Source organism: Numida meleagris, chromosome Z (genome assembly GCF_002078875.1).
Source record: "Numida meleagris isolate 19003 breed g44 Domestic line chromosome Z, NumMel1.0, whole genome shotgun sequence".
Classification (NCBI taxonomy): Eukaryota; Metazoa; Chordata; class Aves; order Galliformes; family Numididae; genus Numida; species Numida meleagris.
Window position 1 is genome coordinate 36,441,509 of NC_034438.1, and position 20,223 is coordinate 36,461,731.

The 20,223-nt window shown below is 36.0% G+C and overlaps 1 protein-coding gene across 1 annotated transcript; it reads left to right on the forward strand.

Annotated features, from left to right (window-relative positions):
* Positions 1,034 to 18,669, forward strand: ANXA1 (annexin A1). Its single transcript, XM_021380869.1, has 13 exons — positions 1,034 to 1,181; positions 4,632 to 4,710; positions 6,894 to 6,987; positions 7,750 to 7,844; positions 9,696 to 9,809; positions 10,418 to 10,508; positions 11,958 to 12,037; positions 12,972 to 13,028; positions 14,377 to 14,470; positions 15,070 to 15,165; positions 15,915 to 15,973; positions 16,832 to 16,954; positions 18,277 to 18,669. The coding sequence occupies exons 2-13, from the start codon at positions 4,645 to 4,647 to the stop codon at positions 18,334 to 18,336; spliced, it is 1,029 nt and encodes a 342-aa protein (XP_021236544.1). The 5' UTR covers positions 1,034 to 1,181; positions 4,632 to 4,644; the 3' UTR covers positions 18,337 to 18,669.

The window sequence follows — 20,223 nt, forward strand, 5'->3', positions numbered from 1 at the left end:
TTTCTACAAAGCTAGGTAGTGTTATATTAAATAGAGCAAGGCTTCTGCTTGCTGTATTATACATGTGATTTAAGAAAAAATTGCAATGAAGTGGTTTGTTTAAGGAATGGCAAGTGTCCCCTCTAATCCCAGAAATCTGCCCTAATACTTTCTCCTCAGGCATGTTTCTCATTGTCAGCCACACATCCTCATTCTGAAGTTATCAGTGTATTTCAGCAGATTCTGATCAGCAGAAAGCAAAGCAACAGGCAGCTAGGAAGCCAAGCAGATAGTTAAAAATGTTTCTGTTTCAGGAACTGATATTTCTTCACTAGCATAATGCTTTGAGCCAACCTAAGATGTTAGTGATATACTACAACATGTTGTACAGGACGTGCTCTGGAAGATGTGTCTGGCCAGCATGGCGAGGAAGTACTTGCAGAAAACCGCTTCTGGCAGGCTGGAAACTCCCTTGTCTTGTGCAAACCTCTTACAATTTGAACTTCAGAATGTAATCTGAAAGCTCCAACAAATTTTAATTATGTAAGTCTACATTCTTGCCTTTCTAAAAAGCTTGCCTGGTTCCAGGTGTTTTGTGTTCATAAAAGGAAAACAACAAAAAAGCTCTTTTGATAGACTGTATGGTTATTCAGTTTCAGAGGTATCTTATTCTTGGACTACTTCTGTCCTGAGTTCATGGACAGAAAAAGCAGAGCTAATAGCTGCTGGAGCTCAGAAGAGAGTTGAACCTACAGTGATTCTTCGCTACTCTGGTTTTTTCTCTTAAAGTTTCTCTGAGGAAGGAGATATGTTCAAAATTGTTTCCAATGTGTCAAAATGTAATTCAACTTTATTTTTTTCTCTCTTATGATACTGAAAGATTTAAGTCAGTTGCTACAGCAAGGGATGTGGCCAAAGCAGGGGAGAAAAGCTATCAAGGAGCGCTCAATAGTTGCTATTTCCCTTCTGTTCCTGCTTTCTCCAGCACATAGTTTTGCAATGACTTTTTTTTTGTGCGTGGTTCCGTGTTTTGGGCAGCAATCAGATGTAGTTGCTAGCAAAGACCAGCCAGTTGCTGGGGCTGTAGAAACACTCTGGTTGCTAGGTGGGGTTTCCTGTATGGCACAATAAAAGCCTCACAAGCCGCCTGCTCTCTTATCCTGGCTTCTCCATCCTGAAAAGTAATTCTTGTGCGGAGGAAGGTAAGTTTTGTAGTTCTTTACTGCTATTTGTAGACCTGACGGACTTTTAAGAACTGTCTAGTATGTTTTTCAAGAGACTTGGTGCCATTTTCTGTGGGTTGGCTCTGCTGGCAGAGGACAAAATGGGTGTGGGCAGAAGAAATTCTTTTGGTTTTAAAATAGTTCATCTACAGAGGAGGTCTTGGACAATCACTGTTTCTGTTGTTGTTGTTTGTTCTTATTTTCTTTAATCCTTACACTAGCTTAAACAATTAAAATTAAGCTTATTTAGATTTAACTGTTTCTTATGCTTTCTCTTTGTGCAGCAAAACTGGAGTTGCTTGAAAAAAAGTGCTTTGTATGGTAACTTCAGAAGCAGCTGCTATTACTTCAACAGAAGTTTGCTGCTTTGGAATCTTTCCTCAGAGTGAAAATGAGCAAAGGAATCTCTGAGGGACATAAGAGAAAAATTCTGCTTTTATAGCTCATAACTTAAGCAAATGCCACATGCAGGGGATGTGTCATTTGGGGTTTGTCCTGCTAACACTTTCCACTGAATTTTCCAAGGATTAGGTTGTTTTTCTCACTGATGTATTATTTGTATAGAGTGGACTTTCCTGCTGTAAAGGAAACCGTGTTATGTCTACTGCCTGCTTTTCTGATAGAATTAGATAAGTTGAATTTATATCAAGATCTTGGTAATTAGAATTGGACAAAAGCCAGAGATGATATGTCTCTTACGGTTAAATAAGCATAGAGAAATGGTGTAGTTTGTCACATAGCTGTATCTGAGGAAAAGCTGTAAAAGTGTGTCTTACAATATTTTCAACAAATATTGTGTATTTTCTCAAAACCTCTAAAAATTGGAATATGTCCAATGCTGAGTACTGAGAAACAGATTGAAAATAACATTGCAGTGATTACTGTGAAGGAACAGCTAAGGTTTTCAGTCTGGATCTCTCATTTTTCATTCTCGTTGCAACATTGACCATTCAAATTAGGAATGATAAAATGCATTACTGTTTTTTTTTTTTCAAACTGAGAAATTCTAAGTCCACAATATTCTTTAATCTCAACTGAGTTGTCTCCAGCTTCCAGCCTGGAAAATGGGATGTGTGGCCTGGACAATGTTTCATTAAACAGAATAACTCTGAAACAGATGTTGGTTGTGGAATATCCTGGTTTTCCACGGTACCTTCTGTTTACACAACTCTGAAGATAATATATTTTTTTTTATTTTCCATTTTCATAGACTTTGGTGTGAATTTAAGAATGAAGGAGAAGGTACAACAGAAAATCAGCAGTTCTTCCAGACCTTTTTCATACTAAATTAAAATAGTAATTTGCATGTACCATTCCTGTACTTGGGCTGTTTCCATGAGCTGTTAGCATTTTATTGTCAAAAGCATGGTAAAAGCCTTTACTACAATAGACATAAAGGATTACAGGGTTGAGAAATCCAATTTAGTGTAGGCTAGTAGCCTTCCCTTCTAGTTATCCCCAAAAGGTGCAAAACCTCTAGAACAGTGGAGTGGGAAGGCAGAAACACAGATATTAACCATTCTGCCCAGAGCCAGCTCTGCCAGCTTTATTTCTGAGAAGTGTTATTCTAGCAACCAAAATGAAGTTTTGGATCCAGCCCTTCTCAGATCTGGTATTATGAATCTTGTTTTGTAGCTTTAAACAAGGGTACACAGTGGATCTGTTAAAGATATATATGTATATGTTATTGCTGGTCCACTGGACTCAACAGAGAATGATGACTTCAAAGTAATTTCAACCTTCTGCATGTTGTCTTTATATGTTCTGTTATAAAATGCAACAGAACTTCAGATACTACAGTACTTCATCTGACCTTATATACTTGTATTGTCAATACAATGGTAATAAAGGATTCACTGAAATCTTGATCAAATGTTTTGAAGAGTTACATAAGAATGCTTTTCTGATCTTTCAGAAGTGACATTCATAAAAGTTGGTCTTCACAACCCACACAATATTCTCATCATTTGCCTCGATGACGCTACTTTAGGTAACATAAACATAGATTCAGAGCCAGTTTCAGGTTTTTGAGTAGCATAGCCAGAAATGAATTCTGTGCCCTCAGGGTGGAGGGAAGGGCACAAAATCATGAGTTTTCTGGGGAAGAGAGAATGTAGGGTGATCCTATCTTGGGAAGAGGAGGAAAGGGTGGAGCTGGGCTGAAGGGAAACTGTGAATAGCTGCCTGTTGGCAGCTGAGCCTGGAAGTAAATTCTGCAGTTTTGCTGTAAGGAAAAGAGTCTGCTGGGTTGCAGCTACATTGCATGGTCCTAGGAGTCTGTTCCTTTAAACGACTCAGTTTCCTTCATGTTGATCACAAGGCATAAATAATGCACATGTGTTTGCAGTGTAAACACCACTTTTTAAAAAATAATTGTGTGTATATTCTACATTGTATTATCTGTGCCCTAAAACCTCCATTAAATTAAAATTCATGCCACTGAAAATAGCATTTTTTTTTCATAACGTGAGCTGTTCTTCTAAGATGGTTTAACCAGCAAATCAGTTTAACCAGCAAAGTTGTTTTTATTGTGTTGTTTATATGTAAGCATTAAAACCAAGCCATAAAACCACTTCCTTAGAGTTTCCTATGGAAAAGTGTGTTTTGATGAAAAAATATCAACTTTGAACAGACCAAAAAATACTTTATTTGATAAAAGATTAATTTGTGCTCTGTTCCATCACTGCTTTCACTAGGAAATAGAATATTCTTCACACTGAGGTCAGTATATTGCAACCAATTCAATATTTTTCATTGGTCAGTGTCAAATCACATTGCCGTGGAAAATCTGGACTCATTTTCCAGTGGTGAAAAGCAATTTTTTTTTTCTTTTTAAATGTGTAACAATCTATTCTGTAGAAACTGGAGGAAATACATAAGAAATCAGGAAAAGTGTATGTGATAGTGTGTATGAGACTATTTGTACTCATCTTTCTTTAGAAGGAGATATTTTAAGAAAGTGTATGAGAGTATACTTAACAAGAGAATGTCTTTTGTCTTAATACAACACACAAGGCCTCCAACCTCAATAAACAACAGGAATAGTTGTTTACCACTGAATTTTAACAGAGTCAAATAGTCAGAAATATAAAGGGACCTTTTAATACCTTGACAAATGGGGAAAGACAGGTTTAATTTGTTTCTGACAACATTCCTTTGAAAATCAATGCTAATGCTTAGGTATTGCCATACCAGCTGCACATCTGGATTACTTTTCTATTTCTAATCCAAAATTTCTGGAAGTAGCTTAAGTGTGTACAATTGAGCAGATAGTTGCCAACCGTGGTGTCACCTGCTAAGTGTAAACAGAGGTTATCAGCTTCCAACAGTACAGTTTAACAGAAAAGGTTTTATGAATGGCAAATCTTGATTTCCACTGGTGAAGAAAATGATGGAAAATGTTTTCTTACTTGGTGCACCTCTTTCCAGAGACTCTATCAACATGGCTATGGTATCAGAATTTCTGAAGCAGGCATGGTTCATGGACAACCAGGAGCAGGAATGTATTGTAAGTGCTTTCACCATATACTTATTTTCTAGTGCTTTCAGAAGTGTCTTAAAGCCATATGCCACTGAACATCTTCCATACTCACAAAGGGAGGAAAAGCAATGGCAAAAATCCATCTGTTTAGAACTGGAGGCCAATTTGATGGCATCCTATAATCTAATATAATTTAATAATCTAGTAAATCTGCAATCAGATGAAAAAATACCTTTATTTGTACAAATCGGCTTCAAGACAGAACTAGATGCTGTAATGGAATTGTCATTTATACTGGCCAGTCATCAATTCATTGAAGTCATCCTCTTTAAAGCAATAATCTAATGTGTAGTATGTGAATGTGTAACAGCCTGTTCTGATGACATATGTGAGAAAGATATTAGTGCTTAGACTGAAATACAGGATGCTAATTCCTGGAGCCCATGGAATGTAAAGGAGGAAATAAAGTCATTACTACATGTCTTACTGTCATGTGGGTGGGAAAGATCACTGTATGTGGTAAAACATCTTAGATGATCAGTACTGATACTGTTTAGAAGGAATCTTTATGGTGATGAGTAAAGGAGAACTATTGCAATAGGAAGTTGTAGAGAGTCTTTCTCAGATCCCTTACCACTGCTCTCCAGCCTGCCATCCCAGAATCCCAAATGAGTGTCAGCAAAGTGGTGTGCTATGAAGCCACAGAAGAACTTTAAAGCAACTTTCATCTTGAAAAAAATAGAACGTAGTGGTGATTTTCAGTAAATAATGTTTTGTGATATAGATCTTCATGGATTTCCTGATTTCTGATTTTACTTGGACCGTATTTTGTGCGCAGAACATTGCCTCTGCCATCGTTTTACCCATGCACTTTAGATATGGATTTTGTCATGGATACCAATATAGAAAAACTAACCTAGCCTGCTTGGGAAACAAGCACCGAATCTGCTTCATTTCTCACTTGGCCTGCTATGCAAGTCACATTGATTTTGTTGTTGTTGTTGTTAATTTGTGCGAGATATTGCTATTAAGTATGCAGTCTCAGCTCTAATGAAATTTCTGTTTTGAATATTTAACTATCAGTCCTTACAGGTGTACAAAAATTCAGCACAGAATGCTGTATGTGAAACACGTATGCCTAAGACCTTGCCAAGTCTTGGACTTGCATAGGACTTCTTTTAAAAAAAAAAAAAATACAATAGAGAGTTCTTGAAGATAATATAAAATGTTGTAGTTGATTCTAAGAAATGTTTACCTAAACTTCACTTTAGTTATAAAAAAAATATCTACAGATACCATGTAAAAGGGAAATTTATTTCATACTAGGATCTCAAGGCATTATATATTTTCTGCAGAAAGTATTGAGTACAGTTGGTTAGATAGTGCTATTGAGTTTACATGCCCTACTAGCAACATGTCTAGTAATGTTAGGGCAAGCCACATAATCAGTCATATAGTGGAATTTGTTATTCCCAGAGTTCTTCAGACATTACCTAGCGAGTTTCTAGCACTTTAGACTATGGATTCACCATAGCCAGCCAATACCTAATGCCTCTAAAGAAAGTGTTTACATCTTGCACTTCAAATAAATTGGGTAATAGTTCTCCACTTCCTTGTGGGTTGAGAGCCAGAACTTTTCTCCAAGATCTTGCATGCAAGAAGTGCTTGTAGCCTGAGATATGTGAATCAACTGAGAAGTCACTTAATATGATGTACAGTCAATTAGCATACAGTGAGCAAGAAAATTAGTAGCACTTTGATGACAGCACCTCCAGGATTTAATTGTCATTTTGCGGACTTCTAACATTTGGTTATGACTGCATAATTATGGCAGCTATGAAATATTTTCCTAGAATATTCTAGGAGAATATTTTATTTTGGAGAATACAACTTACTCTAACAAATAAGTATTGTGGGATCCAAAAGAATATGTAAGTTATTTTCTGTTAAATTGTAGAGATGTGGGAAAAAAACAACAACAACAAAAAACCCAGATCCAGTGCTCATACCATATTGGGTCTATCTAGCTATCTGTAGTTAGAAAACTCAGTGTTTTTCCCTTTATAGTCCTAGGTAGTCCATCCCAAATGCATGGCTAATTTATGCACATAAGTCTGTTTCTTTGCATAAATATTCTTTTAAACTAGCTTTTCACCTTTTTTCTGTTGGTTTTTTTTTTTTTTGCTTTCTTTTCTTTTGTTTTGTTTTAGAAAAGTTCAAAAGGTGGCTCTGCAGTACATTCGTATCCAAACTTTGATCCTTCAGCTGATGTTTCTGCTTTGGACAAAGCCATTACTGTAAGGGGTAAGAGGAGTAAATATTTAGTGTGCTACATAAGGATTCTTCCGTATAAAATTTTGAGAATATCTCTGAATAAAATATCAGAGCCAGAGGGAATGGAAAGCAGCACAGGTGACTCAACTTTTAAAAGCCCAGCAAGACATTTAATTAGGTCACCTGGTAAAAAAATCTCTTCTCTTTGATATTTTGACTCTGAATTACAATTTCAGGTCTTAGTACTACACTAAAGTTCATGAATTTCTTGAATTTAATTTCTGGAGAATATAAAAATAAAGATACCATGCCAAATTAATTTGATATATTTTTTAATTTGATTTCCATAGAATCCGTTCAAGGCAGTGGATATGCCTACACTACATTACTGTGTGTGCTTCTTTTACACTTCTTTTTTATGAAGTTAACATTTGGCACTTTGACTGTGCTTTGAAAGCTTTTTCAGTTTGGCTTGCTGAGGTTAAATGAGCATGCTGTCTAATTCTATTATTTATTTAAATATTTATTTTTAGTTTTGCCCTCAGATCACTTTCAGACTTTCTGTATTAAATTGTTGAAACATAGCCTTCTGATTTCTATGGGAATCAATCAGGTTTCTTCACTGTATCTCTTGTAATTCAAGAGATATGTACAGTTTTCCTTTTGGTTAAACTTTGATGTGTCAAGCACTCAAAATGTGACACAGTACAAATAATAAAACTATTGTCTGATTAAATGATGCACTATAACATTTCTAATCTAGCAGTCATTACATTGTTTGGTAATTTGTAGGTGTGGATGAAGCCACCATCATTGACATCTTGACTAAAAGAACAAATGCTCAGCGTCAGCAGATCAAAGCTGCCTATCAGCAGGCCAAAGGAAAGGTATAGTATATCCAAGTCGAGCTTAAATGTGCGTGTGGAATAGCAGTGTTGATCCTGGCATTTATGGCATAAACAGCTTTAACTTTGTAGAACAAAAGATTGCAGTGATACTGCCTTTTGTAGTTTATGAAAACTGTAGCAGTGATAGTAATCCTGCGACTATATTGTCACTGATAATTCTTTGAATGTAATGGCAATCCTTTTGAAATAAAAAGATAAATTTTAAACTTCTGGGTCTCTAGGATTTTAAATTTTCAAAGGATTTCTTACATTGCAAAATCACAGGGAGTGCCTATATTTACTAATATTTGGGAGGCAATCTGCAGAGGGAATGAGAGGAATAAAGAAGGGAATTTTAGAGGCCAAATATTCACAAAATATTTTTGTCCATATAGAACACCGAACAGTATGGAAAATATGTTGGACTATAAAGCTGTTTCACAACTATTTCAACACTGATGAGAACAGTACAGGGAACAGTGAGCTTCTGCTTCTGCATGGTGAAACTGCTAGTCCCTGTAGAGTTTTTAATTGTTCTTTTCTTTTTCCTATACAAAATTTACTCCAGTTAAATCTGTACATCTAAACTGAAATTAATTTGCAGACTATTGTTAGTGTGCCTTTGCTTTTTGGAAAGTGATAGTACAACAGAGACCTAGATATACTGGAATGAATCCAATGTAAGGCCACTAAGATCATCAAGAGACTGAAGCATCTCTTATATATGGAGAGACTGGGAGAGCTGGGACTTTGGAGCCAGGAAAAGAGAATGCTTAGAAGAAGATCTCATCAGTGCCCATAAATGCCAAAATGGAAGGTGGAAAGAAGACAGAGACTGGCTCTTTTCAGTAGTGTGCAGTAACAGGACAAGAGTCAATGGGCACAAACTGGAATAGGTTTCCCAGAGAGGTTGTGGAGCCTCTTCGGAGATTTTCAGAAGCCATCAGGAAATCTTCCTTGTCAAGCTGGTCTGTGGTGTCACTGCTTGAGCAGGAGAGTTGAACCAGATGACCTCTAGATGGCCATGTCAACCTCAGTCATTCTGTCATTCTGTGACATGCGGTGCATGAAAGCTGTCGTGAATACTTGCTGGAAAACACTGACTCTTTAGTTAACATGAAGATGACAAATCAGAAATTTCAAGTGATTTGTAATTCTTTCCAGTAACTAAAAGAATGATGTATGCTAAAATTTGTCACAGATCAGGCTAATTTTTGAGCGGTGGCAGAACAACAATTTTTAACAATTTACTAGCTTCAGAGTGTCGTGGTGTAACCTGACAGGAAGATAAACAGCACACAGCTCTTTTCTCACTCCTCTTTCAGGGGGATTGGATAGGGATTTGGAGAATGGGTCAAACTTGGGGGTAGCAATAAAGTCAGTTGAATAGGACAGAAAAGCAAAGGAAGAAAAATAAAGGTAATAATAAAAGAGTACACAAAACAAGTTATGCAAAATGCAACTGCTCACCATTTCCAGCAAATACACAGCCAATCCCTGTCCTACAGCAGTCCCAATGCTATGACTAACTGTCCCCCAGTTTTATTGTTCAACATGACGCCAAGATGAATGTGATGTACATTATATGCCTTTGAAAAACTTGGGTCAGGTGTCTTGGCTGTGACCCCTTCCAACTTTTTGTGCACTCCCAAACTCTTTGCTGGCTGGGCAGTAAGAGGAATTGAAAAGTCCTTGACTTAATGCAAACACTGCTTTGCAAAATCTAAATTATTGTGCTGTCAGCATTGTTTTTCTCCTAAATCTAGAACACAGCATACTAGCCTCTATGAAGAAAATTAATTCTAACTCAGTTGAAACCGAGACACAGAGTTTCTTCTTTTTTGTTTATAGAGTCTGGAAGAAGACTTGAAAAAGGTACTGAAGAGCCACTTGGAAGATGTTGTTGTTGCTCTTCTCAAAACTCCTGCTCAGTTTGATGCTGAAGAACTAAGGGCCTCTATGAAGGTAAGACAAAAAGCTGAGAGAAGCTTCACTAAAGATAAGTAAATAACTCTCAGGTCCTTTAAGTGATATTGGATGAATATTGTATAAGCTTGTGTACAACATTAATTCCATCCCCGTTTTGTAAAATACATTGATTCTGGTAATCCACAGCTAGTAACTAGGAACAAGGCAGCAATCTGTGCTGAATTTCAGGGTTGGGGGAGATTGATTACTCTTTTGTGAGCAAGAGCTCTCTTTGCCTTCTGAAAATTGGAAATTGGTTGCTGATAAAGTGCTAGAAAGCCATGGTGTTTACATATGTGTTTGCTTAAGAGAAAATAGAAAAGGAAAGGGCTATTATTCTTCATAATTTTTACATTCTTCTATGTACATTGCTTGGTCACTTTAACAGTTCTTTTGGGTATCAGCATGATATTGGTTGCCAAAAAATGAATTCTGAAAGAGATGAAATAATGATATTTTATGAAAGCAAAATGTTTTTACTTTTTATGTCTTGTTCTATGTGGGTTCTTTAAAGTCTTATCTGTGATTCCCATCATATTTTTATTCTAGATTTTGAGTTTTCTGCATTAAATAATATTTTTTGAAAATCCAATCATTTTTAACAGGGGCTTGGAACTGATGAGGATACTTTAATTGAGATTCTGGCCTCAAGAAACAACAGAGAAATCAGGGAAGCCAGCAGATACTATAAAGAAGGTAATTCAGGGTGACAAGGAAGTATAATGGTATGCAGGATTCAAAGACGGCCAAACCCTGTCTCATAACGATTCATATCTTTGATATTTATCAAAACACTCATAATGAGCAGATCTGTGCAAACTTAATTCCTGGAGTGAAAGAATCTAGAGTGGATTATGCATATCTTCTCAAAACTCTGTAGCAGCCTTACTTCTCAGTGAGGAGCTGACATTTTAGGGGGAAAGTAAAACTTCATATAAGACTGAAAGAGATGTGGGGAAGGAATACCGATGATTTCTGGCTTACATAGATCTCAGTTCATTAGGAAAAGACTCATGATTCCAGATAGAACTGTGAGTATTTCTTGGAATGGTTCATGCATTTACTTACCTTCTATAAGATGCAAGGAAAACCCCAGTGCTCTGTTTTTCCCATCACTAAGGCTTGTCTGACCTCTTAAGATCTTACTGACCTCAACAAAAGTGTACTGAATTAACAACACAGATAATTTGAAGGACAGGAACAACCTATGAACTAAAGGCAGAAAATGTTGAGAGAGGTGAATAAAACATATTGTGGCATCTCCCATGGATGTATAATTTGCTGCAATCTATCAATGTTGTCTAATTAACTTATGTTTTATGGAATTGTGAGCTAACTTTTCCAATCAAACAGTTTAGGTTAGAAACCTAGAATAATAGTGTGATTTTTCAGAAGGGTTTTGTGCTGAACAAAGCATCCAAAAATAAAAATGAGGGACAAATTGCTCTCAAAGTTTCAAGATTTTTGGGTTTTTGTTTTCATTTTTTTTCCCCTTAATCTCACAAGCAGGAGCCTATCCATTAGACCTTTAAGAAGAACTTTTTCAACAGATTTTGGGTTTAGCCTCCAATTTTACAGCATGTCCCAGGGTTTAGAAGACATAAAAATATCTATTCTCTCAAAATGAAACAAGAGAAAAGAAGCTGCAGTTCTGCTGTGTCTGCGCTTGGTCCCGTTACAGAATTCCCCCAGTCAGTGTGGCATCAGAATAGCAAGTTCTCAGAATAGCAAGTTCTCAGAATAGCAAGTAAGTTCTCTTAATAGCAAGTTCCTCTTTATTGTGTTTTACACACACCTTATATATCCTTCACTTGTAAGCAGTAAATCCACTCCCGGTTAATTATCCTTAAGTTCTTCACAACAACGTAGATAACAAACAAAGGGTTGCTTAACTGTCCCAGAAGTGACCACATTAGCTGTGCATACTAAAGAGTATTCTGTTTACACCTTAGCCCTGTCTCCAGACTCCGGAGGCCTCATAGAGATAAGATCTACCAGAGTCTGTTGACCTCTTTGTTGTTAAGTCTCCCCCCACACTGCTGGGCATATTTAAGTGGGAAATTCAGAAAAGACTGAAAAAAAACCCTCACAAAGTAACTGATATCGCTTAAAGCAAAATATGATTCTTTTTTCATTTGATTTCAGTACTGAAGAGAGATCTGACACAAGATATCATCTCTGACACATCTGGAGACTTTCAAAAGGCTTTGGTTACTCTAGCCAAGGTATGTTGTACTTAAAGATTTTCAGTGACATTACCTGTAATGAAAAGATAATGATGTTAGCATTATATTAAACTCATATAATAAATAAGAATTTAAGAAATATTTATTTCCTTGCACTGATTTTTCTTATATTACAATAGAGCATATGAAATGGTTCTTCAACAAGCTGCAACAAGGTTTATCTCAGAAGGATTTTAAAGAAACATATATTTGTTGTTAATGGTAATTTATCAGTTTGATATTTAAGACTTTTTTTTGTGGTAACTGTCATTTAGCACTTGAAAAAACAACTAGAATGTCAGCTGACTAGAAATATAAAGAGAAATGCATACAAGTAGAAAGAAAAACTTTGTCTACCTGTTAAAACATGCTTCTTGTCATGAGCTAGTGATAGATAGCTAATAAATGGATGGAGGTTTTTTTTGCAAATGGGTGCTCAAAAGCAGTTCAGTTGAAACACTGGAGCTAAGAAGTAAAAATAACATTAGAATACATGAATATTTGGTTCCATCACAGCTAAATACATTTATATGAAGCTTGTATATGCACATTGGATTATTTTATGATATATTCAAGTGCATGGTTTTGGTTTTCAGTTTTCCTTTTAAATCACCTTGGAAGAAGTCTACTCAGTGATCATCAGAGAGTACGTCACAGATTTAAACATTGTAACTTCACATTAAGATATTCTAATGTGGATTTTAATGTATGACTTCATAAATACATTGTTGTTGGCCCTGGAAATGTGAGCTCTGATTGATTAACAAAAATGTCAGCTTTATTCACAGACTAACATGACTGTATCTGTGTGCAGTTCTATATTGAGTTGTTGATAAGTATGACAGAACAAAACTCTAAAATAGTGATTTTGCTGAATGAATTATTTTAACTAACAGTGAATTTTCTTATTTTTATTTATTTATTTTTTATATAGGGTGACCGATCTGAAGATCCTTATGTGAATGATGATCTTGCTGACAATGATGCCAGGGTAAGACCACACTTAGTGCTCTGCAGAGCTTCTTCACTTGATGTTCTTACAAATTCTGCCAGGCTGTGAATGTTCTGTTTTACCTCTTGTGCAATGCAAACTTGACACACAGTTGTATATTATGGAGCAATATTTTTTAAGAGGATACTGTTTTCCAAAGTTAACATGAGGTTTGCTAGGTGAAATGAAATCTTTAATAGCCAACTTCAAGAATGTTGCAAAACATCTTCTAGTTTGTGTAAAACATACAGACCATTTGATGTAGAGGTCAGTATTCAGAGAAAATAGACTTAATCTTTTTGTTTGCTTGTTGTTTAAAATAAATATGGTTCTTCATTTGAGGGTCAAATTATGTATTTAGGTAGGTACAGAACCAGCTACTGTAAACCTCACAGTCATTTTCTACATAATTCTAAAATAAACAATGTAACATTTTTTCCCTTATTTTTTCTGCCTTTAGTGTGACAGTTTTGCTAATACATCGTTAAACCTTTACAGCCTGTCCTGAGTCTTCACTTATGAATTCCTGCATCACTATGACAGTTTAAATCTAGATTGGCTTTAAATTATTATTACTTTAAATTCAGCAGGGAAAGGGTCAGTGAGAAATTTTATTTTTATTCCTGCTGCCTGAGGGGTATAGGTTTGCCATCATCCCTACATATGCAAGGCTAGTAAACTAATACTCCATCTGAGCTCTGAAGTTCAGTACAATTTCCAGCAAAGTCCAGAAGGCTTCCCCGCCAGCACCTTGAGAGAGTATTGTTAAATCTTTTTTGTTGCACTATGAAGGCATTTAATTAACACTTCTAGAGAGGTTTGAGTAGATGACGAAATTTACTGAGATTGATTCTTACTTTACTTTAAAGTCACTCCTGGAAAGACAAGAAATACCTAGTGGATAGGCTTCTCTTTCACATTTGTCTAGTTGATCAGAGCTAATTTTATTCTCTGAGGAAAGCCTGCCAGTCCTGAACTTCCATACAGACTGTAGTATATCATGATACATAAAAAAATATCTTCACTCAAGAAGGAAACATACCCAGGAAGGCTAGATGGTGATTCTAAAATGCCTGAAAATATTATTTGTATCTGTATAATACTCTCTAGGAACTAGTATGCCATAAGTGAGTATGCCATAAGTATCACTTGATAGAGCTTGAGACTATGTAGTTATGTATCTTGTTACGAACTAGTCTTTTACTGCAAATGGTGACCTCCCTTTGGCTGGTAGCCTTAGGAATACAGTACTTCTGTATGGGTTTTACTATACTGATGTTAACTTTACCATTTTAATTTTACTTTTTTTTTTTTTTTAATTTTTTGTTTGTGTGTGTGTGTGTGACAGGCCTTATATGAAGCAGGAGAGAAAAGGAAGGGGACGGATATTAATGTGTTTATTACTGTTCTTACTGCAAGAAGCTACCCTCATCTTCGAAGGGGTAGGATGTGTGAAACTTTTTTCCTCACAGGAACTGTATTTTGGACATGGCCTGCTCATGAATTCAAAGATTACATGGATTTCCAAGAAGTTAGAATGACTGCCATAAAGGTTGTACTTGCTGACATAATGGTGCAGTTGGCCACTCTGCCGTTCTTTTCACTCTAGTGAAGAGCAGTGTCACTTAATTTATTAACATAACTGTTACTGTGAAGTCTCAGAAAACTAGTGACCACAAGGACAATGAATCACTGTGGCAGGGTTCCAAACACATGGTCTTGTTCCTCAGCCAGATTGCCCTGGGTGAGAGATACCACCTTACTCCACAGACTCCAGTGCAGTAACTATGTCACCTCTTCTTCTGTTAATGGGAAAAGGAGCCCTCCGCCCTAGCATAGTTCCATTCCTCATGTTGACTCCACCAGCTTATACAGTACTGCTTTTCTTTACACTGTGCTAGCTGCAAGAAATGATAAAGATGGCCTGCAACCAGCCATGTATGTGCACTGCTGTAGCAGTGCGGCCAGAATAAAGAGGACAAGGTAGAGCGAAAATATGATATTTTCATCACTCTTCACTGAGTTTTCTTCCCTCATTTAGTCTTTCAGAAGTATGCTAAATACAGCAAGCATGACATGAACAAAGTACTCGATTTGGAGCTGAAAGGTGATATTGAAAACTGCCTGACAGCCCTTGGTAAGTACTTCTGTAGAAAATAACCTATTGAATATGCTGACTGTATGAAAAACTAACTTTCACTTCTGTCATTCTAATGGGACACCATTTTGGTTTTACATTCATTGAGAAGTAAGACATTTATGATATATATTTGTTAAAAATATAATATATTTTCTTTGATGGTGTTCTTCAAGAAAGTACTACCATAAGGTTCATGGATACAGGTGTGTATTAAGACCCTTAAAATTACCCTGATGAACAACAGTAAGGTGAGCCACTTAAATCACTGTTGTTCTTGGACTTGGGATGGAATCAGAAAGCAGACCCTTACCTTGTTTTTCTCTTTCGCATCACAGTCAAGCATTCTTTGGGTAAAAACAAATCAGATCTCTCTTAGTATTAGAAGTGAAGGGCTTACAAAACATCAGGTCATAACCTCCAGCTCATCTGTAGAGGACCTGAATGCCTTCACATTTTTTCTTCATAAGAACTGCAACATCTTTCTTAATTTTGTGGCAGTTGACTGGGGAGTATGGTCCTGTCTTTACCGTAAGCAGAGTTTTCTCCTCTGACTGAATTACCTTCTGAACAAAGACAGGAAAGTAACTGCTACTTCTCCCATATTTTGAAGACAAGTGAAAAAGAAACAGATAAACAGTGTATACTAGTAGGAACACTGAGACATTTTAAGAATTCTTTCCAGATTTTTGCTTTTGTAACTTTCTAAATTTATAATCTACATAACTAATCCCATTGTTTCATTATAGTTAAGTGTGCCACAAGCAAGCCAGCTTTCTTTGCTGAAAAACTCCACTTGGCAATGAAGGTAACTTTCAGAAAGAGCTTCTTGTGAGCATGGTGTGTGTTATGATCTGAAAAATATAAAATAGAGCTAGAATTCTCTAAGAACTTTGTGTGATTAAAAAAAGACTGCAGAAGAGAATCCAGTGCATTTCTCTCTCTGCTTGACTTCATTCCTTTTAAATTTCTGAGTGTCATTCCATAGAAAGAGCTGTTGTTTTGCCAGAGTATTCAGGAAAGCATCTGTCCATCCACAAGTATATCTTATACTCTGTGTTGTGACAGAAATCTAACTGAATGTTTCATATTTTTCTAGCCACTAAAATATTGGTGATAACTAAGTATGAAACAATTACATATCAGGAGAACCTTGTAAGAGCTTAGTCTTTGGCAAAACATCTGACAAATTTGGATCCTGAGCTGAGTAAAGCACATGTAGCTCATGAAATAGTATATTATGAAGGAATTTATGTAACTCGTGTGATTTGAAGAGGATCGGCCTTGACTGGTACATGAAAAACTGTTTGAATCATGAAAATAACAGCTCACTAAAGTACAAAAAAAAAAAAAAAAAAGCACAAAAATACACTGGAATGATATCTAGGTGGTCTCTGGTTTCCAGCAAGTATGGTGGAGGGCTTGTCTATTTTTAGGAAGCAGCTAAAGCAAATTTGTAAAAAGAAGTCCAAGCATGGAGACAGCCAAAATTTGGCCACACAGGAACCGGAAGACTGAATATGAGAGGACTAGATATTTTAGAGAAATAGGATCTGATCTTAGTATTCCCAAAAAAGGGATTAACACAAAGAACATTGATTTAGGAAAATATTTCATTGACTTAAATAGTCTCAATTTTTGTTTATTTGTATGTTACTTTTAACAGGGGAGTGGGACACGACACAAACAGCTCATCAGAATCATGGTTTCACGCCATGAAGTAGACTTGAATGAGATCAAAGCCTATTATAAGAGTCTGTATGGTATCTCTCTTCGCCAAGCAATTATGGTAGGTTTTCTCTTGAGTGAACTACAAAATGGAAAACAATCATAGCGTTTGTTAATTCTTCTGCTTCGAAGTCACCTGAACAATACATTTCTGAGTAACTCATGTTCTCAGTGATCCATATGCTGGTAGAACTGACTTACTTCATGGTGCAATATTTCTGTTGGAAAAGCTATAGTATTTGGCTAGTAGTGGTTATTTTGTAGTAGATACCAAAAGTTGAAAGATTACTCTGTTCCCAAGTTCCTGACTTTGGCAGGTAGGGCACATTAGTGGGAGAGTGAAGGTAATTGCTCTTACAGCTTAGTGAGATAAATTGTGTGCATCTGGCTCTTGACTTTTCATGTTTGAGTTCTCCTGCAAATACCTTGTTAAGATGCTGTTTATTTATCCTGCTTTCCAGGTCACTTAGTTGAAATGAGATAATTTGACGAAAATATCTTCTTAAAGGAGGCAGGCCACTCAGTTTATTTCCTAGAAAACCTAAGCAAGTGAGGTACTAGAAGAAAGCTAAACCTGCAGAGCACCCTTGTGGAGGCTAGTAGACAACTAAGAAAGAAGTCTTAACTGGAGCAGAAGCATAGTCTCTGCATGTGCTAAAGTACCTTCTTGATTTTAGATGATCTTGGCTTCTTTTTCATTTAGGTGACAAAGACTATTATTTTTCGTCCACCATGACTATGTGTTATCTGTAATTTTCTATGAAATAACATCACCTCAACCGAAATTGTGATTGTGTCCAAATGGCTTGAGGACAAGGTTGACTGCAGTATATAATACTTAAGTATGCGCATGATAGATTCAAACTTGAGAAAATGTAGCATGTCTAATTTCAGTGAGTTATCTATTTTTCATGGCTGAATAAGAGATTCTTTGGTGAGTCCAGTATCACTGGACCATTAACCTGTGTTTGAGATAATCATAGACACAATGTGCATGGTGTTTTAGCATGTGTGAACATTGGATTAGTTTAGTATGAGTAAACACTGGATGTCACTGGTCAAGGAAGGCATTTTCATGTTCTTTAATGAGGGAGAGCTTAGCCTCCTGGACAGTGAAGTCTTGTTTATTTCTCTTTTTCATTTATGCCATCCGTGAGACAGTTTTTTTTATCAGTCTTGTTTAACTTTACTCCAGTCTGGGGTATTAATAATTCAGCTTCAGTGAACGTACTCAGTTCAAGCTCATGCTGTGGATTAGATGTATGTGTTATAAAGTGATGAATATATTTAGGTGAATGACAGATGTTTAGTAAATGTACTGAAATTGATGTCACTTGAGACCGTTATCCTAACAATTGCACTCCTTTGTACTTACATTGACAGGATGAACTCAAAGGGGATTATGAAACCATCCTGGTGGCTTTATGTGGAAGCGATAAATAAGTTTCTTGGTCTCCTGATGTACCCAAGCCCTGTTACTGAAAATCTTTATATTAGCCTCAGCTGTCTATGTAAAATACAGTGAGACTTACACAGTGAGATTTCTTTGGTATGGTACTTAGTATACAGCTATTATGTAGAAAACTTGGAACATGAAATGTATTTTTCAATACCTGTATTCTGTATGGAATGAACGTATCTTTTTACCAGTGTTTATCTAAAGTCAACAAATGCCATTAAGTTTCTGTTTGCTTGATTAATCTTGAAAAAGTAAAGTTTTCATCTAAGAAAATCAAACTAACTTAAAAAAAATAAAATTAACCTCTGTGAAATTTACTTGTAGATTCATTTCTTTTCTTAATTTACTATTAATTTGTCTACACACAGTTCATGAAATAAAAAACCAGTACATTATTTAAATAGTCAAAACAGAATGTAACAATATCAGAGTATAGCTGAAAATGTACCTTTTTCTTCCACTTCAGTTAGGATTTATGGAAGCCAGATGTTAAAAATAATGAAAAATGACTAGTTAAAAATGTTACAACATGAAAGAGCAAATGTAATCTTTGACTTGCTCTTTAAAGATATTGTTTATAGATTGCATACTGGAAAAAGAGAAAAAGAAAAAAGTAATTATAGCTCATGATCATTTTTTCCTGATGATCTTTTATAGTATCTCCAAAATGGAAAACTTGCTATTATTACCTCTATTTTTTTCTTTTGCATTACTGTTCAGATTGTAGACCCCTGATGAGGTAATTAGAGACCCCAGGTACACTGGTGGAATTAGGCATCGCTTGTTGATTCCTCACTTCATGCAAATGTTGGTGGTCTCTTTTAGAGTGGCTTCCAATTATTCCTTTGATCAACAGCTCACTTAGCTACTGGGAAATCAGAGATCATCTTGGCTATTCTGTGTTAAACATTGCAAGCTCTGTCAGTTTCATACTGGTCTAGGATAGTAGAAGTAGGCATCCGGAAAAGTTGATATTTTATTCTAGAAAAAAAATACAGAATGGTTAGGTCTGAATGAAATGTTCCCACATGCCTTCCACAGAGACAGGTTTTTTTTTTTTTTTCCTAACTACCCCAATTGTTTTCCAACATACATACACCTACGCTACTATGGTTAACTCTGGTCGTAATTCTTATTGTCTTCATGGGATAAATGAAAGAGAGAGTCAGGCCAAAGTAGTTTATGGGAAATAAGTGTGATAGTCATCAACTAAACAGAAAAACATACAAGCAGACAAATACACACAAATTATGTTTAACAGATCTCACTAACTGACAAGTTTCAGAGAAAAGCAGAAGAAACCACTCCATATGTTTTAATTATGGCACTAGCAAAAGGTCCAGTTTCTCAAGAGGCAGATGCCCAGAGAATTCAACACCCCTTGAAAAAAGTGTGCAGACCTGTAGTTTATAGTTAGGTCATAACTAAGTAACATACAATAAATCAATTATTAGGCCTAATGAGGAAACTCTTTACAACATATGAGTTATTTTGAAATTGAGAGGTGTGTCAGCTCTGCAGAGGGTTAGAATCTGATTTCATAAACATAGGAAAGAATTTTTTTTCAAGAGGTATGTACATTCACCAGGGAAGCCAAAAGATGCAAAAATGCATCAAAAAAGCTATTGTATCCTTAAAAATAATAGAGCTTAAGGATTGGTAGAAAATTTGTATATATTTTAAGTGGGCTTTTTTCATTCTTGTTTTGCAGAGTTCAGATGGGCCTCAAGAACAGCATGCTTCTTTTGAGAGCCTGATCTTGCTATTCAACATTAATATGTGAACAAATGAGCACTTGAAATTCTCATTTGGTGGAAATGAGGAGGTAGTATAACGTCAAACACATTACAAATAGAAGTGCTTGCTAGCTG

Bases quoted from the DNA above. Each gene is read 5' to 3' on its own strand.
- ANXA1 (XM_021380869.1), top strand. From the start codon at position 4,645: ATGGCTATGGTATCAGAATTTCTGAAGCAGGCATGGTTCATGGACAAC. The intron at 15,974-16,831 runs GTAACTTTCAGA...TACTTTTAACAG, and splicing joins AACTCCACTTGGCAATGAAG to GGGAGTGGGACACGACACAA. The intron at 16,955-18,276 runs GTAGGTTTTCTC...TTACATTGACAG, and splicing joins CTCTTCGCCAAGCAATTATG to GATGAACTCAAAGGGGATTA.